This window comes from Armigeres subalbatus, chromosome 1, assembly GCF_024139115.2.
Source record: "Armigeres subalbatus isolate Guangzhou_Male chromosome 1, GZ_Asu_2, whole genome shotgun sequence".
In the NCBI taxonomy this organism is placed as follows: domain Eukaryota; kingdom Metazoa; phylum Arthropoda; class Insecta; order Diptera; family Culicidae; genus Armigeres; species Armigeres subalbatus.
The window spans coordinates 57,111,510-57,129,537 of NC_085139.1; the positions used below are offsets into that span (position 1 = coordinate 57,111,510).

The following is an 18,028-nucleotide window of genomic DNA, read 5'->3' on the forward strand; positions in this document are numbered from 1 at the left end:
TTCCTACTGAAGTTCCCCCGGGAATTCCTACGGAAGTTCCCGCGGGAATTCCTACGGAAGTTCCCCCGGGAATTCCTACGGAAATTCCCCCGGGAATTCCAACGGAATAGCCCCCGGGAATTCCTACGGAAGTTCCTCCAAGAATTCTTACGGAAGTTCTTCCGGAATTCCTACGGAACTTTCTCCGGGAATTCCTACGGAAGTTCCCCCGGGAATTCCTACGGAAGTTCCCCCGGGAATTCCTACGGAAGTTCCCCCGGGAATTCCTACGGAAGTTCCCCCGGGAATTCCTACGGAAGTTCCCCCGGGAATTCCTACGGAAGTTCCTCCGGGAATTCCTACGGAAGTTCCTCCGGGAATTCTTACGGAAGTTCTTCCGGGAATTCCTGCGAAAGTTCCTCCGGAATTCCTGCGAAAGTTCCTCCGGGAATTCCTACGGAAGTTCTTCCGGGAATTCCTACGGAAGTTCTTCCGGGAATTCCTACGGAAGTTCTTCCGGGAATTCCTACGGAAGTTCCTCCGGGAATTCCTACGGAAGTTCCTCCGGGAATTCCTACGGAAGTTCCTCCGGGAATTCCTACGGAAGTTCCTCCGGGAATTCCTACGGAAGTTCCTCCGGGAATTCCTACGGAAGTTCCCACGGGAATTCCTACGGAAGTTCCCCAGGAATCTTACGGAAGTTCCCCTGGGAATTCCTACGGAAGTTCCCCTGGGAATTCCTACGGAAGTTCCCCCGGGAATTCCTACGGAAGTTCCCACGGGAATTCCTACGGAAGTTCCCACGGGAATTCCTACGGAAGTTCCCACGGGAATTCCTACGGAAGTTCCCACGGGAATTCCTACGGAAGTTCCCACGGGAATTCCTACGGAAGTTCCCACGGGAATTCCTACGGAAGTTCCCACGGGAATTCCTACGGAAGTTCTCCGGGAATTCCTACGGAAGTTCCCCAGGAAGTCCTACGGAAGTTCCTCCGAATTCCTACGGAAGTTCCTCCAGAATTCTTACGGAAGTTCTTCCGGGAATTCCTACGGAAGTTCCTCCAGAATTCTACGGAAGTATCTCCGGGAATTCCTACGGAAGTTCCTCCGAATTCCTACGGAAGTTCCTCCGGGAATTCCTACGGAAGTTCCTCCTGGAATTCCTACGGAAGTTCCTCCGAATTCTACGGAAGTTCCTCCGGGAATTCCTACGGAAGTTCCTCCGGGAATTCCTACGGAAGTTCCTCCGAATTCCTACGGAAGTTCCCCAGAATTCTACGGAAGTTCCTCCGGGAATTCCTACGGAAGTTCCTCCGAATTCCTACGGAAGTTCCCAGGAATTCCTACGGAAGTTCCTCCGGGAATTCTACGGAAGTTCCCGGAATTCCTACGGAAGTTCCCAGGAATTCCTACGGAAGTTCCCAGGGAATTCCTACGGAAGTTCCCCAGGAATTCCTGAAGTTCCCAGGAATTCCTACGGAAGTTCCTCCGAATTCCTACGGAAGTTCCTCAGGAATTCTTACGGAAGTTCTTCCGAATTCCTACGGAAGTATCTCCGGAATTCCTACGGAAGTTCCCCAGGAAGTCCTACGAAGTTCCTCCGGAATTCCTACGGAAGTTCCTCCGAATTCCTACGGAAGTTCCTCCGAATTCCTACGGAAGTTCCTCCGGAATCTTTACGGAAGTTCCTCCGGAATTCCTACGGAAGTTCCTCCGGGAATTCCTACGGAAGTTCCCCCGGGAATTCCTACGGAAGTTCCTCCGAATTCCTACGGAAGTTCCTCCGGAATTTACGGAAGTTCCTCCGAATTCCTACGGAAGTTCCCCGGGAATTCCTACGGAAGTTCCCAGGAATTCCTACGGAAGTTCCCTGGAATTCTACGGAAGTTCCCTGAATTCCTACGGAAGTTCCTCCAGGAATTCCTACGGAAGTTCCTCCAGAATTCCTACGGAAGTTCCTCCGAATTCTACGGAAGTTCCTCCGGAATTCTACGGAAGTTCCCCCGGGAATTCCTACGGAAGTTCCTCCAGAATTCCTACGGAAGTTCCTCCGGAATTCCTACGGAAGTTCCTCCGAATTCCTACGGAAGTTCCTCCGGAATTCCTACGGAAGTTCCTCCGAATTTTACGGAAGTTCCTCCGGGAATTCCTACGGAAGTTCCTCCGGAATTCCTACGGAAGTTCCTCCGGGAATTCCTACGGAAGTTCCTCCGGGAATTCCTACGGAAGTTCCTCCAGAATTCCTACGGAAGTTCCTCCGAATTCCTACGGAAGTTCCTCCGGGAATTCCTACGGAAGTTCCTCCGAATTCCTACGGAAGTTCCTCCGGGAATTCCTACGGAAGTTCCTCCGGGAATTCCTACGGAAGTTCCTCCGGGAATTCCTACGGAAGTTCCTCCGGGAATTCCTACGGAAGTTCCTCCGGGAATTCCTACGGAAGTTCCTCCGGGAATTCCTATGGAAGTTCCTCCGGGAATTCCTACGGAAGTTCCTCTAGGAATTCCTACGGAAGTTCCTCTAGGAATTCCTACGGAAGTTCCTCTAGGAATTCCTACGGAAGTTCCTCTAGGAATTCCTACGGAAGTTCCTCCGGGAGTTCCTACGGAAGTTCCTCCAGGAATTCCTCCGTAAGTTCCTCCAGGAATTCCTAGGGAAGTTCTCCAGGAATTCCTCGGAAGTTCCTACAGGAATTCCTCCGGAAGTTCTTCCGCAGTTCGAAGAAATTCCCGAAGGAATTCTTCCGGAAGTTCCTCTGAAGTTCGAAGGAATTCTAGAAGGAATTCCCTGAGGATTCGAAGGAATTCCAGAAGGAATTCGAAGGAATTCTAAGAAATTCCCGGAGGAATTCCCAAGAAATTCGGAGGAATTCGAAGGAATTCGGAGGAATTCGGAAAAAAATCGCAAAGGAATTCCCGGAGGAATTCCCAAAAGAATTCACAATAGAATTCTGAAGAAATTCCCGGAGGATTTCGAAGGAATTCCTGAAAGAATTCCTGGAGGAATACCGATGGAATTCCCAGAGGAAATCGAAGGAATTCCCAGAGGAATTCTGAAGAAATTCCATGATTTACCCGAAGGAATTCCTGGAGGAATTTATTGATGGAATTAGAAATTACCGAAGGCATTCCCGGAGGATTCCGCGAAGGAATTCCCGGAGGAATCCGAATTGCCGAAGGAATTCCCGAAAGAGTTCCCGAAGGAATTACCGGTATTACCGGAGGAATTCCCAAAGATATTACCGGAGGAATCCCCGAAGGAATTCCCGGAGGAATTCTAAAAGAAATTCGCGGAGAAATTCTCGAAGGAATCTTCCAGCACTTCCTCCGAGATTACTTCCAAAAATTCCTCCGAAAATTGTTCCAAAAACTCCTCACAAAATTCGTTCGAGAATTCCTCCAGGAATTTGTTCGGGAATTACTTCGCGGAATCCCTCGGGTATTCCATCGCGGATTCCTCCGGGAATACCTTCGGTAATTTCTGATTCCATCCATAAATTTCTCCAGGAATTCCTTCGGGTAAATCATTACTACCTCCGGAAATTTCTTCGGGAATTCCTCTGAGAATTCCTTCGGGATTTCCTCTGGGAATTCCATCGGGAATTCCTTCGGGGATTCCTACGGAAATTCCTACAGGAATTCCTCCGGGAATTTCTTCGGGAATTCCTCCGGGAATTTCTTCGGGAATTTCTCCGGCAATTCCTACTAGAATTCCTCGGGGAATTCCTTCGGGAATTCCTTCGTGAGTTCCTCTGAGAATTCCTTCCGGAATTCCTCCGGGAATTCCTTCGGGAATTTCTCCGGGAATTCCTTCGGGAATTCCTCCGGTAATTCCTTCGGGAATTCCTCCGGGAATTCCTTCGGGAAATCCTCCGGAAATTCCTTCGGGAGTTCCTCCGGAAATTCCTTCGGGAGTTCCTCCGGGAATTCCTTCGGGAATGCCTCCGGGAATTCCTTCGGGAATTCCTCAGGGAATTCTCTCGGGAATTCCTCAGGGAATTCCTTCGGGAATATCTTCGAACTTCGGATGAACTTCCGGAGGAATACCCAGAAGAACTTCCGGAGGAATTCCTGGAGGAACTTCCGGAGGAATTCCTGGAGGAACTTCCGGAGGAATTCCTGGAGGAACTTCCGGAGGAATTCCTGGAGGAACTTCCGGAGGAATTCCTGGAGGAACTTCCGGAGGAATTCCTGGAGGAACTTCCGGACGAATTCCTGGAGGAACTTCCGGACGAATTCCTGGAGGAACTTCCGGACGAATTCCTGGAGGAACTTCCGGAGGAATTCCTGGAGGAACTTCCGTAGGAATTCCTGGAGGAACTTCCAGAGGAATTCCTGGAGGATCTTCCGGAGGAATTCCTGGAGGAACTTCGAAGGAATTCCTGGAGGAACTTCCGAAGGAATTCCTGGAGGAACTTCCGAAGGAATTCCTGGAGGAACTTCCGAAGGAATTCCTGGAGGAACTTCCGAAGGAATTCCTGGAGGAACTTCCGAAGCAATTCCTGGAGGAACTTCCGAAGGAGTTCCTGGCGGAACTTCCGGAGGAATTCCTGGAGGAACTTCCGGAGGAATTCCTGGAGGAACTTCCGGAGGAGTTCCTGGAGAAACTTCCGCAAGAATTCCTTCTTCCGGAGGAATTCCTGGAGGAACTTCCGGAGGAATTCCTGGAGGAACTTCCGGAGGAATTCCTGGAGGAACTTCCGGAGGAATTCCTGGAGGAACTTCCGGAGGAATTCCTGGAGGAACTTCCGGAGGAATTCCTGGAGGAACTTCCGGAGGAATTCCTGGAGGAACTTCCGTAGGAATTCCTGGAGGAACTTCCAGAGGAATTCCTGGAGGATCTTCCGGAGGAATTCCTGGAGGAACTTCGAAGGAATTCCTGGAGGAACTTCCGAAGGAATTCCTGGAGGAACTTCCGAAGGAATTCCTGGAGGAACTTCCGAAGGAATTCCTGGAGGAACTTCCAAAGGAATTCCTGGAGGAACTTCCGAAGGAATTCCTGGAGGAACTTCCGAAGGAATTCCTGGAGGAACTTCCGAAGGAATTCCTGGAGGAACTTCCGAAGGAATTCCTGGAGGAACTTCCGAAGGAATTCCTGGAGGAACTTCCGAAGGAATTCCTGGAGGAACTTCCGAAGCAATTCCTGGAGGAACTTCCGAAGGAGTTCCTGGAGGAACTTCTGGAGGAATTCCTGGAGGAACTTCCGGAGGAATTCCTGGAGGAATTTCCGGAGGAGTTCCTGGAGAAACTTCCGCAAGAATTCCTGGAGGAACTTCCGGAGGAATTCCTGGAGGAACTTCCGGAGGAATTCCTGGAGGAACTTCCGGAGGAATTCCTGGAGGAACTTCCGGAGGAATTCCTGGAGGAACTTCCGTAGGAATTCCTGGAGGAACTTCCAGAGGAATTCCTGGAGGATCTTCCGGAGGAATTCCTGGAGGAACTTCGAAGGAATTCCTGGAGGAACTTCCGGAGGAATTCCTGGAGGAACTTCCGAAGGAATTCCTGGAGGAACTTCCGAAGGAATTCCTGGAGGAACTTCCGAAGCAATTCCTGGAGGAACTTCCGAAGGAGTTCCTGGCGGAACTTCTGGAGGAATTCCTGGAGGAACTTCCGGAGGAATTCCTGGAGGAACTTCCGGAGGAGTTCCTGGAGAAACTTCCGCAAGAATTCCTTCTTCCGGAGGAATTCCTAGAGGAACTTCCGGAGGAATTCCTGGAGGAACTTCCGGAGGAATTCCTGGAGGAACTTCCGGAGGAATTCCTGGAGGAACTTCCGGAGGAATGCCTGGAGGAACTTCCGTAGGAATTCCTGGAGGAACTTCCAGAGGAATTCCTGGAGGATCTTCCGGAGGAATTCCTGGAGGAACTTCGAAGGAATTCCTGGAGGAACTTCCGAAGGAATTCCTGGAGGAACTTCCGAAGGAATTCCTGGAGGAACTTCCGAAGGAATTCCTGGAGGAACTTCCGAAGGAATTCCTGGAGGAACTTCCGAAGGAATTCCTGGAGGAACTTCCGAAGGAATTCCTGGAGGAACTTCCGAAGGAATTCCTGGAGGAACTTCCGAAGCAATTCCTGGAGGAACTTCCGAAGGAGTTCCTGGAGGAACTTCCGGAGGAATTCCTGGAGGAACTTCCGGAGGAATTCCTGGAGGAATTTCCGGAGGAGTTCCTGGAGAAACTTCCGCAAGAATTCCTGGAGGAACTTCCGGAGGAATTCCTGGAGGAACTTCCGGAGGAATTCCTGGAGGAACTTCCGGAGGAATTCCTGGAGGAACTTCCGGAGAAATTCCTGGAGGAACTTCCGGAGGAATTCCCGAAGGAAGTTCCAGAGGAATTCCCGAAATAACTTCCGGAGGAATTGCAAAATGAGATTCCACTTGTGCTTTTTCGGAAATCTCTGCAGGAATACTTTTGGAGATTTTTTCAAGAATTCCTTCGGGGATTCCTTTGAAAGTTTCTTCAGGAGGAATCTCAGGAGTAATTCCTGTAGGAATTTCCGTAGATATTCCTGGAGGAACTTCCGGAAGAATTTCGGGAAGAAATTCCAGAGGAATTCCTGGAGGAATTTCCGGAGGAATTCCCGAAGGAATTGCTGGAGGAATTTCCGGAGGAATTCTGGTGAAATTTCGGAAGAATTCCTGGAGGAATTTCCAGAGGAATTCTTGGAGGAATTTGGAATTCTTGGAGGAATCTTGGAGGAATTCCTGGAGGATTTTCCTGAGGAATTCCTGGAGGAATTTCGGACAAATTTCGGAGGGATTCACGGAGAAATTTCCACAGGGATTCACGGAAGGAATTCCTGGAATTTCCGGAGATATTCCTGGAGGAATTTCCGGAGGTATTCCTGGAAGAATTTCCGGAGGAATTTCCGGAAGAATTCCTTGAGAATTCCCGGAGGAATTTCCAAAGAAATTCTCGGAGGAATTTCCGAAGGAATTCCTGGAGGAATTTCCAAAGGAATTCCCGGAGGAATTTTCAAAGGAATTCCCTGAGGAATTTCCGAAGGAATTCCCTGAGGAATTTCCGAAGGAATTCCCTAAGGAATTTCCGAAGGAATTCCCTGAGGAATTTCCGAAGGAATTCCCTGAGGAATTTCCGAAGGAATTCTCTGAGGAATTTCCGAAGGAATTCAAGAAGAAATTCTTGTAAGATCTCTCAGATAGATTCCCGATGGTGAATTCTCTCAAAAATTCCGAAGAAATTCCCGGAAGAATTCTCTGAAGTGTTTTCGAAGGCATTCCCGGAGCAACTTCCAAAGGACTCCCGAGAACTCTTTAGGGAATTTCTTCCAGAGGATCTTCCGGAGGAATTGCTAGAGGGACTTCCGGAGGAATTCCTAGAGGAACTTCCGGAGGAATTTCTAGAGGCGCTTCAGGAGGAATTCCTAGAGGAACTTCCGGAGGAATTCCTAGAGGAACTTCCGGAGGAATTCCTAGAGGAACTTCCGGAGGAATTCCTAGAGGAACTTCCGGAGGAATTCCTGGAGGAACTTCCGGAGGAATTCCTAGAGGAACTTCCGGAGGAATTCCTAGAGGAACTTCCGGAGGAATTCCTAGAGGAACTTCCGGCCCAAGTAACACTTGAAACTTGAGTTAAAAAAGCAATAGTTGTATACAAGTTATATGTAAGTTTTATCGAAACACTCAGTTATTATTTCGTTACATTAAAGAATCAGATGATTGCCTGGATTGTATTGCTGTTGAGTTATATGCATTAAACAATAAAACTTATTAAAAACTAATTTAAGACTTGATTTCGAAACTTGACACTAAGCAAATTAATTGGGTGGAGTCAATTGGTTATAATTAAGTTAGTAGGGAAAACGTAAGCATTACAAAGTACATCAGCAGAATGGCTTCCAACAAATCATTCTTGCAATCTAACAAACAATTGTGGCGGAAAATTAAACGAAACGGACATTTCCGCCGTAAAAAAAAAGAAATGCTTTTGTCAATTTCAAAAGCGGATCAGTTATTTGAAGAAATAAGTTCGCCTAGTGTATTGTGCAGTGAAATTCAAAATGAAACAAATTCAAGTTCATCGTCAATTTTTTCACTTGAAAGTACAATCGTAGATATGCAAAATATAAATCATGCGGATTCGAATGTGGAAAATGATGATGATAACGAGGATGAGATTGTTGATCCAGAACCAGACCCCCAGGAACTTGATAACGAATTGAGAACTTGGGCCATAACCCATCAAATTAGACACACAGCTATTAATTCTCTTCTAAGTATCCTTAAAAGCCACATTTGTCGAAACAGCTTACCGAAAGATGCCAGAACTCTTCTTCAAACGCCACGCCGGACAGATATTTCTTCAGATAGTCGACTTGGTGGACAATACTGGCACTACGGATTGGCCAATATACTGAAAACTACATTATCTCGATTTGAAGAAACTCCTGCTGAACTCTCTATCAACGTAAATATTGATGGGTTGCCAACCTTCAAAAGTTCTACGAAATCGTTCTGGCCAATTCTTGTGAATCTTCACGAGCTAAGATCAAAACATTCTCCTTTAGTTGTGGGTATTTTTTGCGGAAATTGTAAGTCTCTCTTACACGTGTATATTTAAATGCTAAATTTTCTATTCATTTTCCTAGACAAGCCAAAGGATGTGAATGCGTTCCTTGAACCATTTATATCTGAGTTGAACGAAGTAATCCAATCTGGACTTAAAATCAATGGGAAGCCGGTTAAATTCAAACTACGCTGCTTTATCTGTGATACTCCAGCCAGATCTATGCTGCGAGGTAATATATCATCCCTTTCGAAACATTCAATACAAATTATATTACATGTTTACTTTTATTGTAATATAATATATTCGTAAATGACTCATTGCTGAATATGTTAATCATTATGTACATATTACAGGTGTTATCGGTCATAACGGGTACAGCTCCTGCCTTAAATGTATAACAGATGGTGAATACTCACACGAGTTCAGGACAATGATTTTTCCTGAAATAGATGCTCCTCTACGGACCGATGCCGAATTCCGCTCCCGTATTTACGAGGGACACCATAAGTACGAGAGTATAATTGAACAGATTCATGGAATCGATATGGTCAAGGATTTTCCCATTGGCGACGCCCTACACCTTATTGATCTCGGTATCACAAAACGATTCCTTAATGGATGGAAATGTGGCACATTGAATAATCCGAACGCAAAATGGTCTGCAGCACAAATTGTTGACGTATCGAAATTTCTAGAGCAATGTAAATTGCCTCGAGAAATAAGACGACCCGCGCGAAGTCTTGAACATGTGGCCCGATGGAAAGGAACTGAATTTCGTACATTTTTGCTTTATTTAAGTCCTATTGTCCTACGAAAGTTTTTTGATTCTGAGGATATTTCAGATCACTTTCTCAACTTCTACTGTGCTATTCAAATATGTTCAAGACATGATCAAGTTGCAGAAAACTATGCAGTGGCAAGAAATCTCATAAAAGATTTCTTAGAGGGAGTTAAAATTCTTTACGGTACACAGCTGTTTTGCAGTAATATGCACAATCTTGTACACATTATCGATGATGTTGAACGATTTGGTCCGCTTGGATCATTTGATGCATATCCATTTGAGTCTCGATTGTTCACATTAAAAAGACTCATTCGTAGTGGAAATCTTCCTTTATCTCAAGTCTCAAAGCGAATCACTGAGATACAGAGGGATCTCTCTTCAGACATTGTGACTACCAAGAAACATCTTAAGCCAATTCTGAAGAAAAGATGTGACAACCAGGTTGGTAATCCAGAAAATGCTAATTGTGCTTCCTACTCGTTCTTAGACATACACGATTTCATTTTGGATACAACACTAGATAGCGATAGATGGGTTTTAACAAATAAGTACGAAGTACTGAAAGTGGACAAAATCATTCACAACGAAGAAGAAGACACGTTTTATCTTCATGGAAGCCTAGTAAGAGACCTCAAAGATTTTTTCGTGAAGCCTGTAGCTTCCTCATCACTGTTCATATATGCCTCCAATTTGGAATACAGTGCGCCACAATGCATAAAACTAAACAATATTCGTGGGAAAATGGTAAAAATCAACTGTTGTTCCAAAGATCTACCAAAGACTGTATTCATTCCACTAATCCATACCTTGAAGTGAGCGATGCTGTAAAATAAAAGAAGAAACTCCAATGAACACAACTATTTATTATTCTTTATTGAAAATCAGATCAATAAAAGTAAAAAAAAATCCAAACTTTTAATTAAGAGTAAGGTTTTAAAGTGATTCGTCTAGAGAACATTGTTCCAACTAGAATCTTCGTTCAAAGAAGTAGATGAACTCGAACTATTTTCATTTTCTGAATGAGATTTGTTCTCATGATTATCCATTTCCTTTAGTTCAATTTTAGGCTTCCGAATTCTGACCCGTGATGACGGCATTCTGCGTTCACCTCCGCTCAAAAACCGATTCATTTCAGTGTATTTTTGTCGAAGATGGTCACCGAAAGCTTTATGTACAGCTTCGTTTGTGAAGGCTATGTCTGCCTCTCGTAGTATTTTTTCAAAAAAAATAACTATGTTTGGGAAAGAAGTTTTGAACCCTTTGTTGGGCTCTTGATTTTGTCGATTCTTCTTTGAATTCCCCATCCATGAATACGGAAGCAGTACTGCTGGTGTTATCATTTTCCGAATTAGGATTTTGAACATAGCCTTCCCATCTCGTTTGCCATTCAAGTCATATTGGATTGAAAAATATCGTGAGATTTTCTCGGAGAAACTTGGATTACACAGGCTCATTTCCATCGACTTCAATTTGCCGTCGTCATCGATGGGGAAAAGCATTTCAACTTCTTGAAAGTTTTCCATTTTCATTTTCGAACTTGATATCGATTCATGTGTATCCTTTCTGATTTCCATAAATTTCGACACGTCAGCCATGAATAGTGTGATCTTCTGAAGACATGATTCGATCCGCGTCAATCGTTCGTCAATACTTTTAAGAACTTCACATCGTCCATCCTTAGTATCTTCCACATCGTTTATCTTGGTGTTGATTGGCACAGTTTCGTCGTTCATTTGATCCTCTGATACCTCCAAGTAGGACCCGTCTTGAAGCTTTATATATTGCTTCCCATTTGAAGCCTGGATCATTTGAAGCGGTTCCGATATACTGATGTGTTGCTGTAATATAAATTATATTCATTACTTGGGTTAAATAATTCAGCAAACAATTTGAATACAATTCATAAATATAAATTCACCTACAACAAGATTTGAAGCAGCTTAGAATAAATGTAGGAAACAAATAACATGAAAATACATAGAAAATAATAATATTGATATCTTTTAAACTCTTTTTTAATTCGAACACGATTTTAAGCAATCTTAAATACATAATCCGAAATATGCTCCACCCGTTTTTTATTCACCCTGCAGTGGGCCTGCACACACTTAAGTTAAATAGTGGCGATTTAATATATTGCCGAAGCTGACATTACAGAGTCATATGCTCAATGAGAAAATATGATCCTAAAATTAAGTTCTTACAACCCAAAGTTGAGTGTGTACTGTACTGTATTTTTTTCTGTTTGTTTCAATTCAAATTTTAGAATTATTCAAAACATTCAAGCAGAAACCATAATAACTATCCTATAAAAATACACGAATTACCTAGTTTTGTGTGGATTTTGCGATCCGTGTAGGAAAAAAAAAGTTCATTCAAACATAAATTTGATTTTACACCAACTTTTCTTTTCCATGTATTGAAGCCACACAACCAACACAGTGCATTTTTTACTTGAAATTATGGGTCTGATAATAAATCACGTTTCATTCAATTTGTCAACAATCCCCACCCGTTCCATTCATCTTCATATACAACTTTAAACATAAAACAAAATGCAAACATTACTTTACCTAACCACGATGCGTAATATTTGAACGAACCTCTATCTGTCAAATCAATAAAGTGTTGACAACATTTCTGAGTGAGGAGAAAATGCAAGCAACATAACTAGTGAAGCAGCATCATAATTTTCCTCTAATTATACGTACATACGTATCTATAATAATGTTATTTAGAAACTAATACGAGCCAGTTCGGTGCATGCTGTAGTGGATCATGGAGCGAGACAGGCAGACCAGGACACCGGTGAGTCAAACCATACAATTGAAAGAGAATTTGAAATCAATTTGTCCTACCTATTTCATCAGATAAGGTATCCGCGAATTAATTCGTCCGGTCATGCAGAGAGAATGACACACCAAAAAACATCGATTTACTACAAAGAAAATATGCTGTGACGAGAAACGCTGGCAACTGGAGGAACAGTAATGCTGGTGCCAATACCATCTAAAAAAATAGGAGTAGTGAAGTAAGTGAAAATTAGTGAAAAAGCTGGCTGGCATTAGAAATAACTCAGCGAACTGAAATGGAATCAGGTGAATAAAGTACATTTTCTACCTTTTATGCTAGTTTTTACTTACACCACAGAGAAAGTGTGCAAAGATTTGATAGTAATATATGTTCTATTTTAATAAACTAGCATTAGAGACCATTTTTATACCGGGCCTGGTAAACTACGCTTTAATAGGGTTACGGAAGTAATTTTTGTCCTAGTCTAATTTCTGGCATAAGTTCAAAAAAGGAGGGCAATCAGTATAGTTTTGGTAAACCTATACAGTATTTGTGTGTCTGTTCAGGACATGTAATCTAATACTGCAGAGCAATAACAAACAAGCTTTAATATTTAGTATGTTTTATAGTTCACTCACCTCTGACGAACAGTCCAGCTGCTCGATATTCGTTCTAGCATTGCCTTGCATTACAGCCATTCCTTGTGGATAGCCCTGTTGACTGATGATAGTTATTTCATCACTAGTGCGTTTTTCTACTTGTAATGATTTACCATCGTCTTGGTTTTTTTGATCAAACACTATTGCGTTTACTGGCTCAACAGATGTTCCTACGATGGATGAAAAGACTTGAGGTGGGTGTGCAATGCCAGTTTGTATCCTGATTCCAGATGTTGGTAGTGACAGGTTTGGGTTGTGTACATTATTTCCGGGTGGGTGAAAAATAACAGGTGAACGGTATGAACATGATGGCTGCTCAATATGCTGTTCGCTATCCGTCGTATTACGAAAAGCCTCAGATTGGCTCAATTGAAGTGCCTACAGCGGAAAACAAATGGAATGTAATATAAACAAAAGTATTTCAACTGTTTCTACAAACTATCTTACATTTGAAGGTTCAATGTTGAGCGCAGCTAATTGATACGTCTTCGATTGAAACACTTGTTTCTTTTTTCCTGGATGCGCCCGTGTGCCGATGGTAGTTTGTGCAGCGTCCTCTGAATCCGTTACGTTTTCCAATTTTCGTACGATCTCTTCTGCAGATTTCAAAGTGTTTTCTCGGCCCATGACTTTGCATTTCTGTTTCTGCCATAGTTCTTTAACAGGCTCCGAGTCACCATTAACGGACAATGTTACGAAATTCGTTGGAGGCCAATAAACGACATCACCAGATACCCATTTTGAGGGCACGACGGTCAAAACTGGTCTCGATTTTTTTGATTTACGTGTCTGCACAACAATAAACGGCATTTTGCACTTATTGAAATCACAAAAAGATGAACAGGAACAAAATTGTTATCAGGCTTCTTATCTGGTGAAGATTACATATATATAAAGACTAGTCAAAATGATACGCAGAATGAAAGGCACATTTCACGAAAGTTAAAATGTAATGAAATAAAGCAATTTACATTTACAATTTACAAAATACAAATTATAAAATTTAGATTTACCATTACTGCATGAAAACCTTACCCATATTTTACATCAGGTTCATTATTCGAAAACAATACAAGTGTAAGCCCTAAGCAAAAGTGATAAATCTTTTATTATGGATTTTTGGTACCCATCTTTTGTTGCATTGGTGGTTATATAAATGTGGCAACCCAAATGGACTTGTTTATAATTGAATTACAACTCAGTTATAGCTTCTGCCTACAACCAGAATTGTTTATGTTGCCTATTGGTTGTAAATAGGATATGATGTTATTTATATAATTCAGTTTAAAAACATAGACTTTTTCTACATCATATGAAGTGCCGGTCGAAAGTATTAATCCCTTTGAATTGTTTTCGATTTTTTTTATTATTTCTTTATTGCTTTAGGTAGTTGAGATTTGTTTGGTTAATTTGTTTGGTAAAAAAACACAAATTAAATACAAAAAAAATAAGATCATTATTCTTAACACATAAATGAATATTGTTCTACTTCCCGACTAACTGTAACGTATTGTATATATAATATAATATAATACAATTTAATAAAATGGAAATAAAGTCATAAAGGTCTAATAAATTACAAATTTGAAATACATGTTCAAGGTATCATCCACTTAGTTTTAGAAGAATAGGATAATTTTACGTCATACGTTATTAACGTTATAAAAAGTATGCCAAAAAACGCACAAAACCGATAGGCATCTCAGAACATACTCCATCAATCCGGAACTCGGAGACCCGATGAATAATTTAGCTTTATGCGCAAAAACGCCAGTGATGGGAATATGAGTCAGACAATTTTCGGATTGGAAATTGTCTCGACTTCCTTGGGCATAAAAGTATCATCGTGTTAGCCTCATGATATACGAATGCAGAAATGGTAACTTGGCTTAGAAACCTCGCAGTTAATAACTGTGGAAGTGCTTAATGAACACTAAGCTGCGAGGCGGCAATTTTTTTTTCAATTTTTTCGAGTTCCATCGTAAATAGATGAAGAGAACGAGTATAAATTAGCAAGTATTGGGCTGTCTTGAGTGATGCGCGGAGGTATTTCGACCTCAACAGTAAGGTCGTCTTCAGTGTTTCGTACTTAACTCGACTCAAGTTAAGTCGAGTCAAGTACGAGATACTGAAGACGACCTTACTGTTGAGGTTGAAATACGTATCTGTCAAGGTACAATTAAGTGGTGGAATTAAATGGGATTGTACAAACTTATGACAAGTTCCATCAATAGTTAAAATAACAAAAATTGTATCAATTTTTTTTTTTCTAGATTTAACAAAAACGTTATCAAATATCACTAATTGTGTTACAAGTGTCAGAATTATTTATATCACATTGTGTTATAAACATGTTATGGCGATCGTGGAATATTATTTTCATTATCCTGGACAGAGAGTTTTTAACAAAAATATTACAGATATTGTTATATGTAACACATATTTATATAGTTGTGATTTGATCTGGTAATAAGTAACCATGACAACCCATAACTTGTTATATGAGCACACATAACTGAAGAACGAAATGATCGATTAGAGCTATTTTTTCTAGTTCTTTTCGCATCTGCATTTGAAGATTTTATATCACAAGTGATCAAAGCTGTTCAAAACCATAAATGATTTTCTATAAAACATTTTATAATTTTTATATTTAAGATATAAATAACTTCTTGAGAATCTTAATCTTTTTCAGCTTCTATGACTTTACATCCCAACTGGAACTTGGTCTGCTTTCCAACATTTCCCTCGGTATTTGCTCAGTTAAGCCCCAAACGCAATATAACGGAACGGCGACGGAAACGGCAAATTTGACAGAAAATATATGGGCTAACTGTCGAATTTTCCGTTTCCGTCGCCGTTCCGTTGTATTGCGTTTGGGGCTTTAAGAAGCCTTTCATGCAATGGCAAGGATGCGTATGTATCTTGAGTGGCAAGCACAAGGATACACTATGCTCAGTGTGTCGAGAATGATTCCCACCCGAAAATATCTTATACCAAAACATCCTATAGCAAAAAATATGTTACTATCCAAAGAGAAAGTGAATGTTGAATCGACGAAATTTCTCTGAAAGATTTTCTCCTAGAGATACATATTTGCTTAGGTTTCAATACTTTTAGAAGGTAGTGTTAGAGTCACGAAATGTCTAAATTGAATATGGCCGAAATTGGGTGTGTGAATTTTATTTTTATATTTGTTTTACTCATGTTTAATGTCTCTACGACTGACAAGTTTAAGATGAGAGCCACATTTTCTTCATGTTAGATCTAACACTTCATTTTAACACTTTTTATCCTAAAAGAATATCTAGGAAAATATCTTTCTTCCACGTAATTCCATAAATTCCATTTATTTTTGTGGCGCAGCTATTTTACGGAAGCAGAACATTAGTATTCACCATAAATTTTTCGTCGCATATGAAATTACCGCAGGAAAACTGTAATAGGCACCCTTTCAAGTAATCATTCAAATTTTCTTTGCACTCCACCATTGTTTCAACTAGATAACCTGTTTACAATAATCAGCATTCATTTTATACAGAAACAAATTTCTGGAGATCAAAAATATAGTAAACAAATAATCAAAATCTCCTGACAACTGACACCTTTGATTCATATTTGTTCTTATTTTTATAACATTATTAGAACTTATTTATAACGCATGATATAATTGTTTATAGTTTAGCCATAAGTTACAGAATTATTTTATTAAGGTTGCAGTACCACATCATATATAACATTCGTTTAGTTATATATAAACTCCGCCTCTTGCGCTTTTTGCGTTATAATGCGGTTATAAATGAGAAATTCATCGTTGGCCGGATTCCTTACAATGGTTATAACTTAATCATATGAATTGAATTAAAACAAACTGTGCTGCTTGGGGGAGGAATTACTAGAGGAACTTCCGGAGGAATTTCTGGAAGAACTTCCGGAGGAATTCCTAGAGGAACTTCCGGAGGAATTCCTAGAGGAACTTCCGGAGGAATTCCTAGAGGAACTTCCGGAGGAATTCCTAGAGGAACTTCCGGAGGAATTCCTAGAGGAACTTCCGGAGGAATTCCTAGAGGAACTTCCGGAGGAATTCCTAGAGGAACTTCCGGAGGAATTACTAGAGGAACTTCCGGAGGAATTCCTGGAAGAACTTCCGGAGGAATTCCTAGAGGAACTTCCGGAGGAATTCCTAGAGGAACTTCCGGAGGAATTCCTAGAGGAACTTCCGGAGGAATTCCTAGAGGAACTTCCGGAGGAATTTCTAGAGGAACTTCCGGAGGAATTCCTAGAGGAACTTCCGGAGGAATTCCTAGAGGAACTTCCGGAGGAATTCCTAGAGGAACTTCCGGAGGAATTCCTAGAGGAACTTCCGGAGGAATTCCTAGAGGAACTTCCGGAGGAATTCCTAGAGGAACTTCCGGAGGAATTCCTAGAGGAACTTCCGGAGGAATTCCTAGAGGAACTTCCGGAGGAATTCCTAGAGGAACTTCCGGAGGAATTCCTAGAGGAACTTCCGGAGAAATTCCTGGAGGAACTTCCGGAGGAATTCCTAGAGGAACTTCCGGAGGAATTCCTAGAGGAACTTCTCAGAGCAACTTCCGGAGGAATTCCTAGAGGAACTTCCGGACGAACTCCTGGAGGAACTTCCAGATGAATTCCTGGAGGAACTTCCGAGCAAATTCCTGAAGGAATTTTCGGAGGACTTCCTAGGAGAATGTGGGTTTCGTGGCCGTGCGGTTAGCGACGTCATTCGCCCAGGAGCATATGCTATGGAGTGCCGGTTCGATTCCCGCCCCGGTAAGGAGGAAACTTTTCGTGATACGGAAAATCCTTCACTGGTCCACTGGGTGTAATGTGTCATGTCCTTTGTCTCATGCTAGGTGTTAAGTATTCAGTCTGTACGACCTTTGGTCGTAGATGGTGTCCCTGTCTTTATTGAGAAGAAATAAAAAAAAATCGTTGATGAACTTCCGGAGGAATTTCTGGAAGAATTTCCACAGGAATTACCGGTGGTACTTCCAGAGGGAATCTCAAAGAAATTCCAAAAGGTATACCCAAAGAAACTCCAAAAAGAATTGTCCAGCGGATTTCTGGAGGAATTTCCAATGGAATTCCCGAGCAAATTCCCAAGTGAGTTTGCGAAGCAATTCTCTAGCGTATTCCTAGAAAGGTTGCAAAGCGTATATTCCCAAAGGAATATTTTTGGAATTCACAAATGAACCCCCAGAGAAACAGGAAGTCGCAGGGGAATTCCCAAAGGATTTCACAAAGGAATTGTCATAGGACTTCCCGGAGG

At 42.0% G+C, this 18,028-nt stretch overlaps 1 protein-coding gene and 2 long non-coding RNA genes across 4 annotated transcripts in view; 1 reads left to right on the forward strand and 2 right to left on the reverse strand.

The window, feature by feature from the left end:
• Positions 1 to 18,028, reverse strand: part of LOC134225882 (uncharacterized) — a 36,169-nt gene that overhangs the window by 16,250 nt on the left and 1,891 nt on the right. The gene's annotated exons all lie outside the window — the stretch shown is intronic.
• LOC134225871 (uncharacterized) overlaps positions 10,139 to 18,028 on the reverse strand; it is a 346,329-nt gene continuing 338,439 nt past the window's right edge. The window contains exons 1-4 of one of the 2 annotated variants that reach the window (XM_062706294.1): positions 13,752 to 13,766; positions 13,186 to 13,609; positions 12,718 to 13,116; positions 10,139 to 11,124 (exon numbers count right to left, since the gene is read on the reverse strand). In XM_062706294.1, the coding sequence (XP_062562278.1) occupies positions 10,234 to 11,124; positions 12,718 to 13,116; positions 13,186 to 13,548 (1,653 nt within the window). In that variant the 5' untranslated portion in view covers positions 13,549 to 13,609; positions 13,752 to 13,766 and the 3' untranslated portion in view covers positions 10,139 to 10,233. Of the gene's footprint in view, positions 11,125 to 12,717; positions 13,117 to 13,185; positions 13,610 to 13,751; positions 13,767 to 18,028 lie in introns of those variants that run through there. The other variant, XM_062706305.1, reaches the window with a different exon arrangement.
• On the forward strand, positions 11,894 to 12,412 carry LOC134214258 (uncharacterized). Its single transcript, XR_009981129.1, has 2 exons — positions 11,894 to 12,094; positions 12,157 to 12,412. It is a non-coding gene; the product is annotated as an uncharacterized LOC134214258 (long non-coding RNA).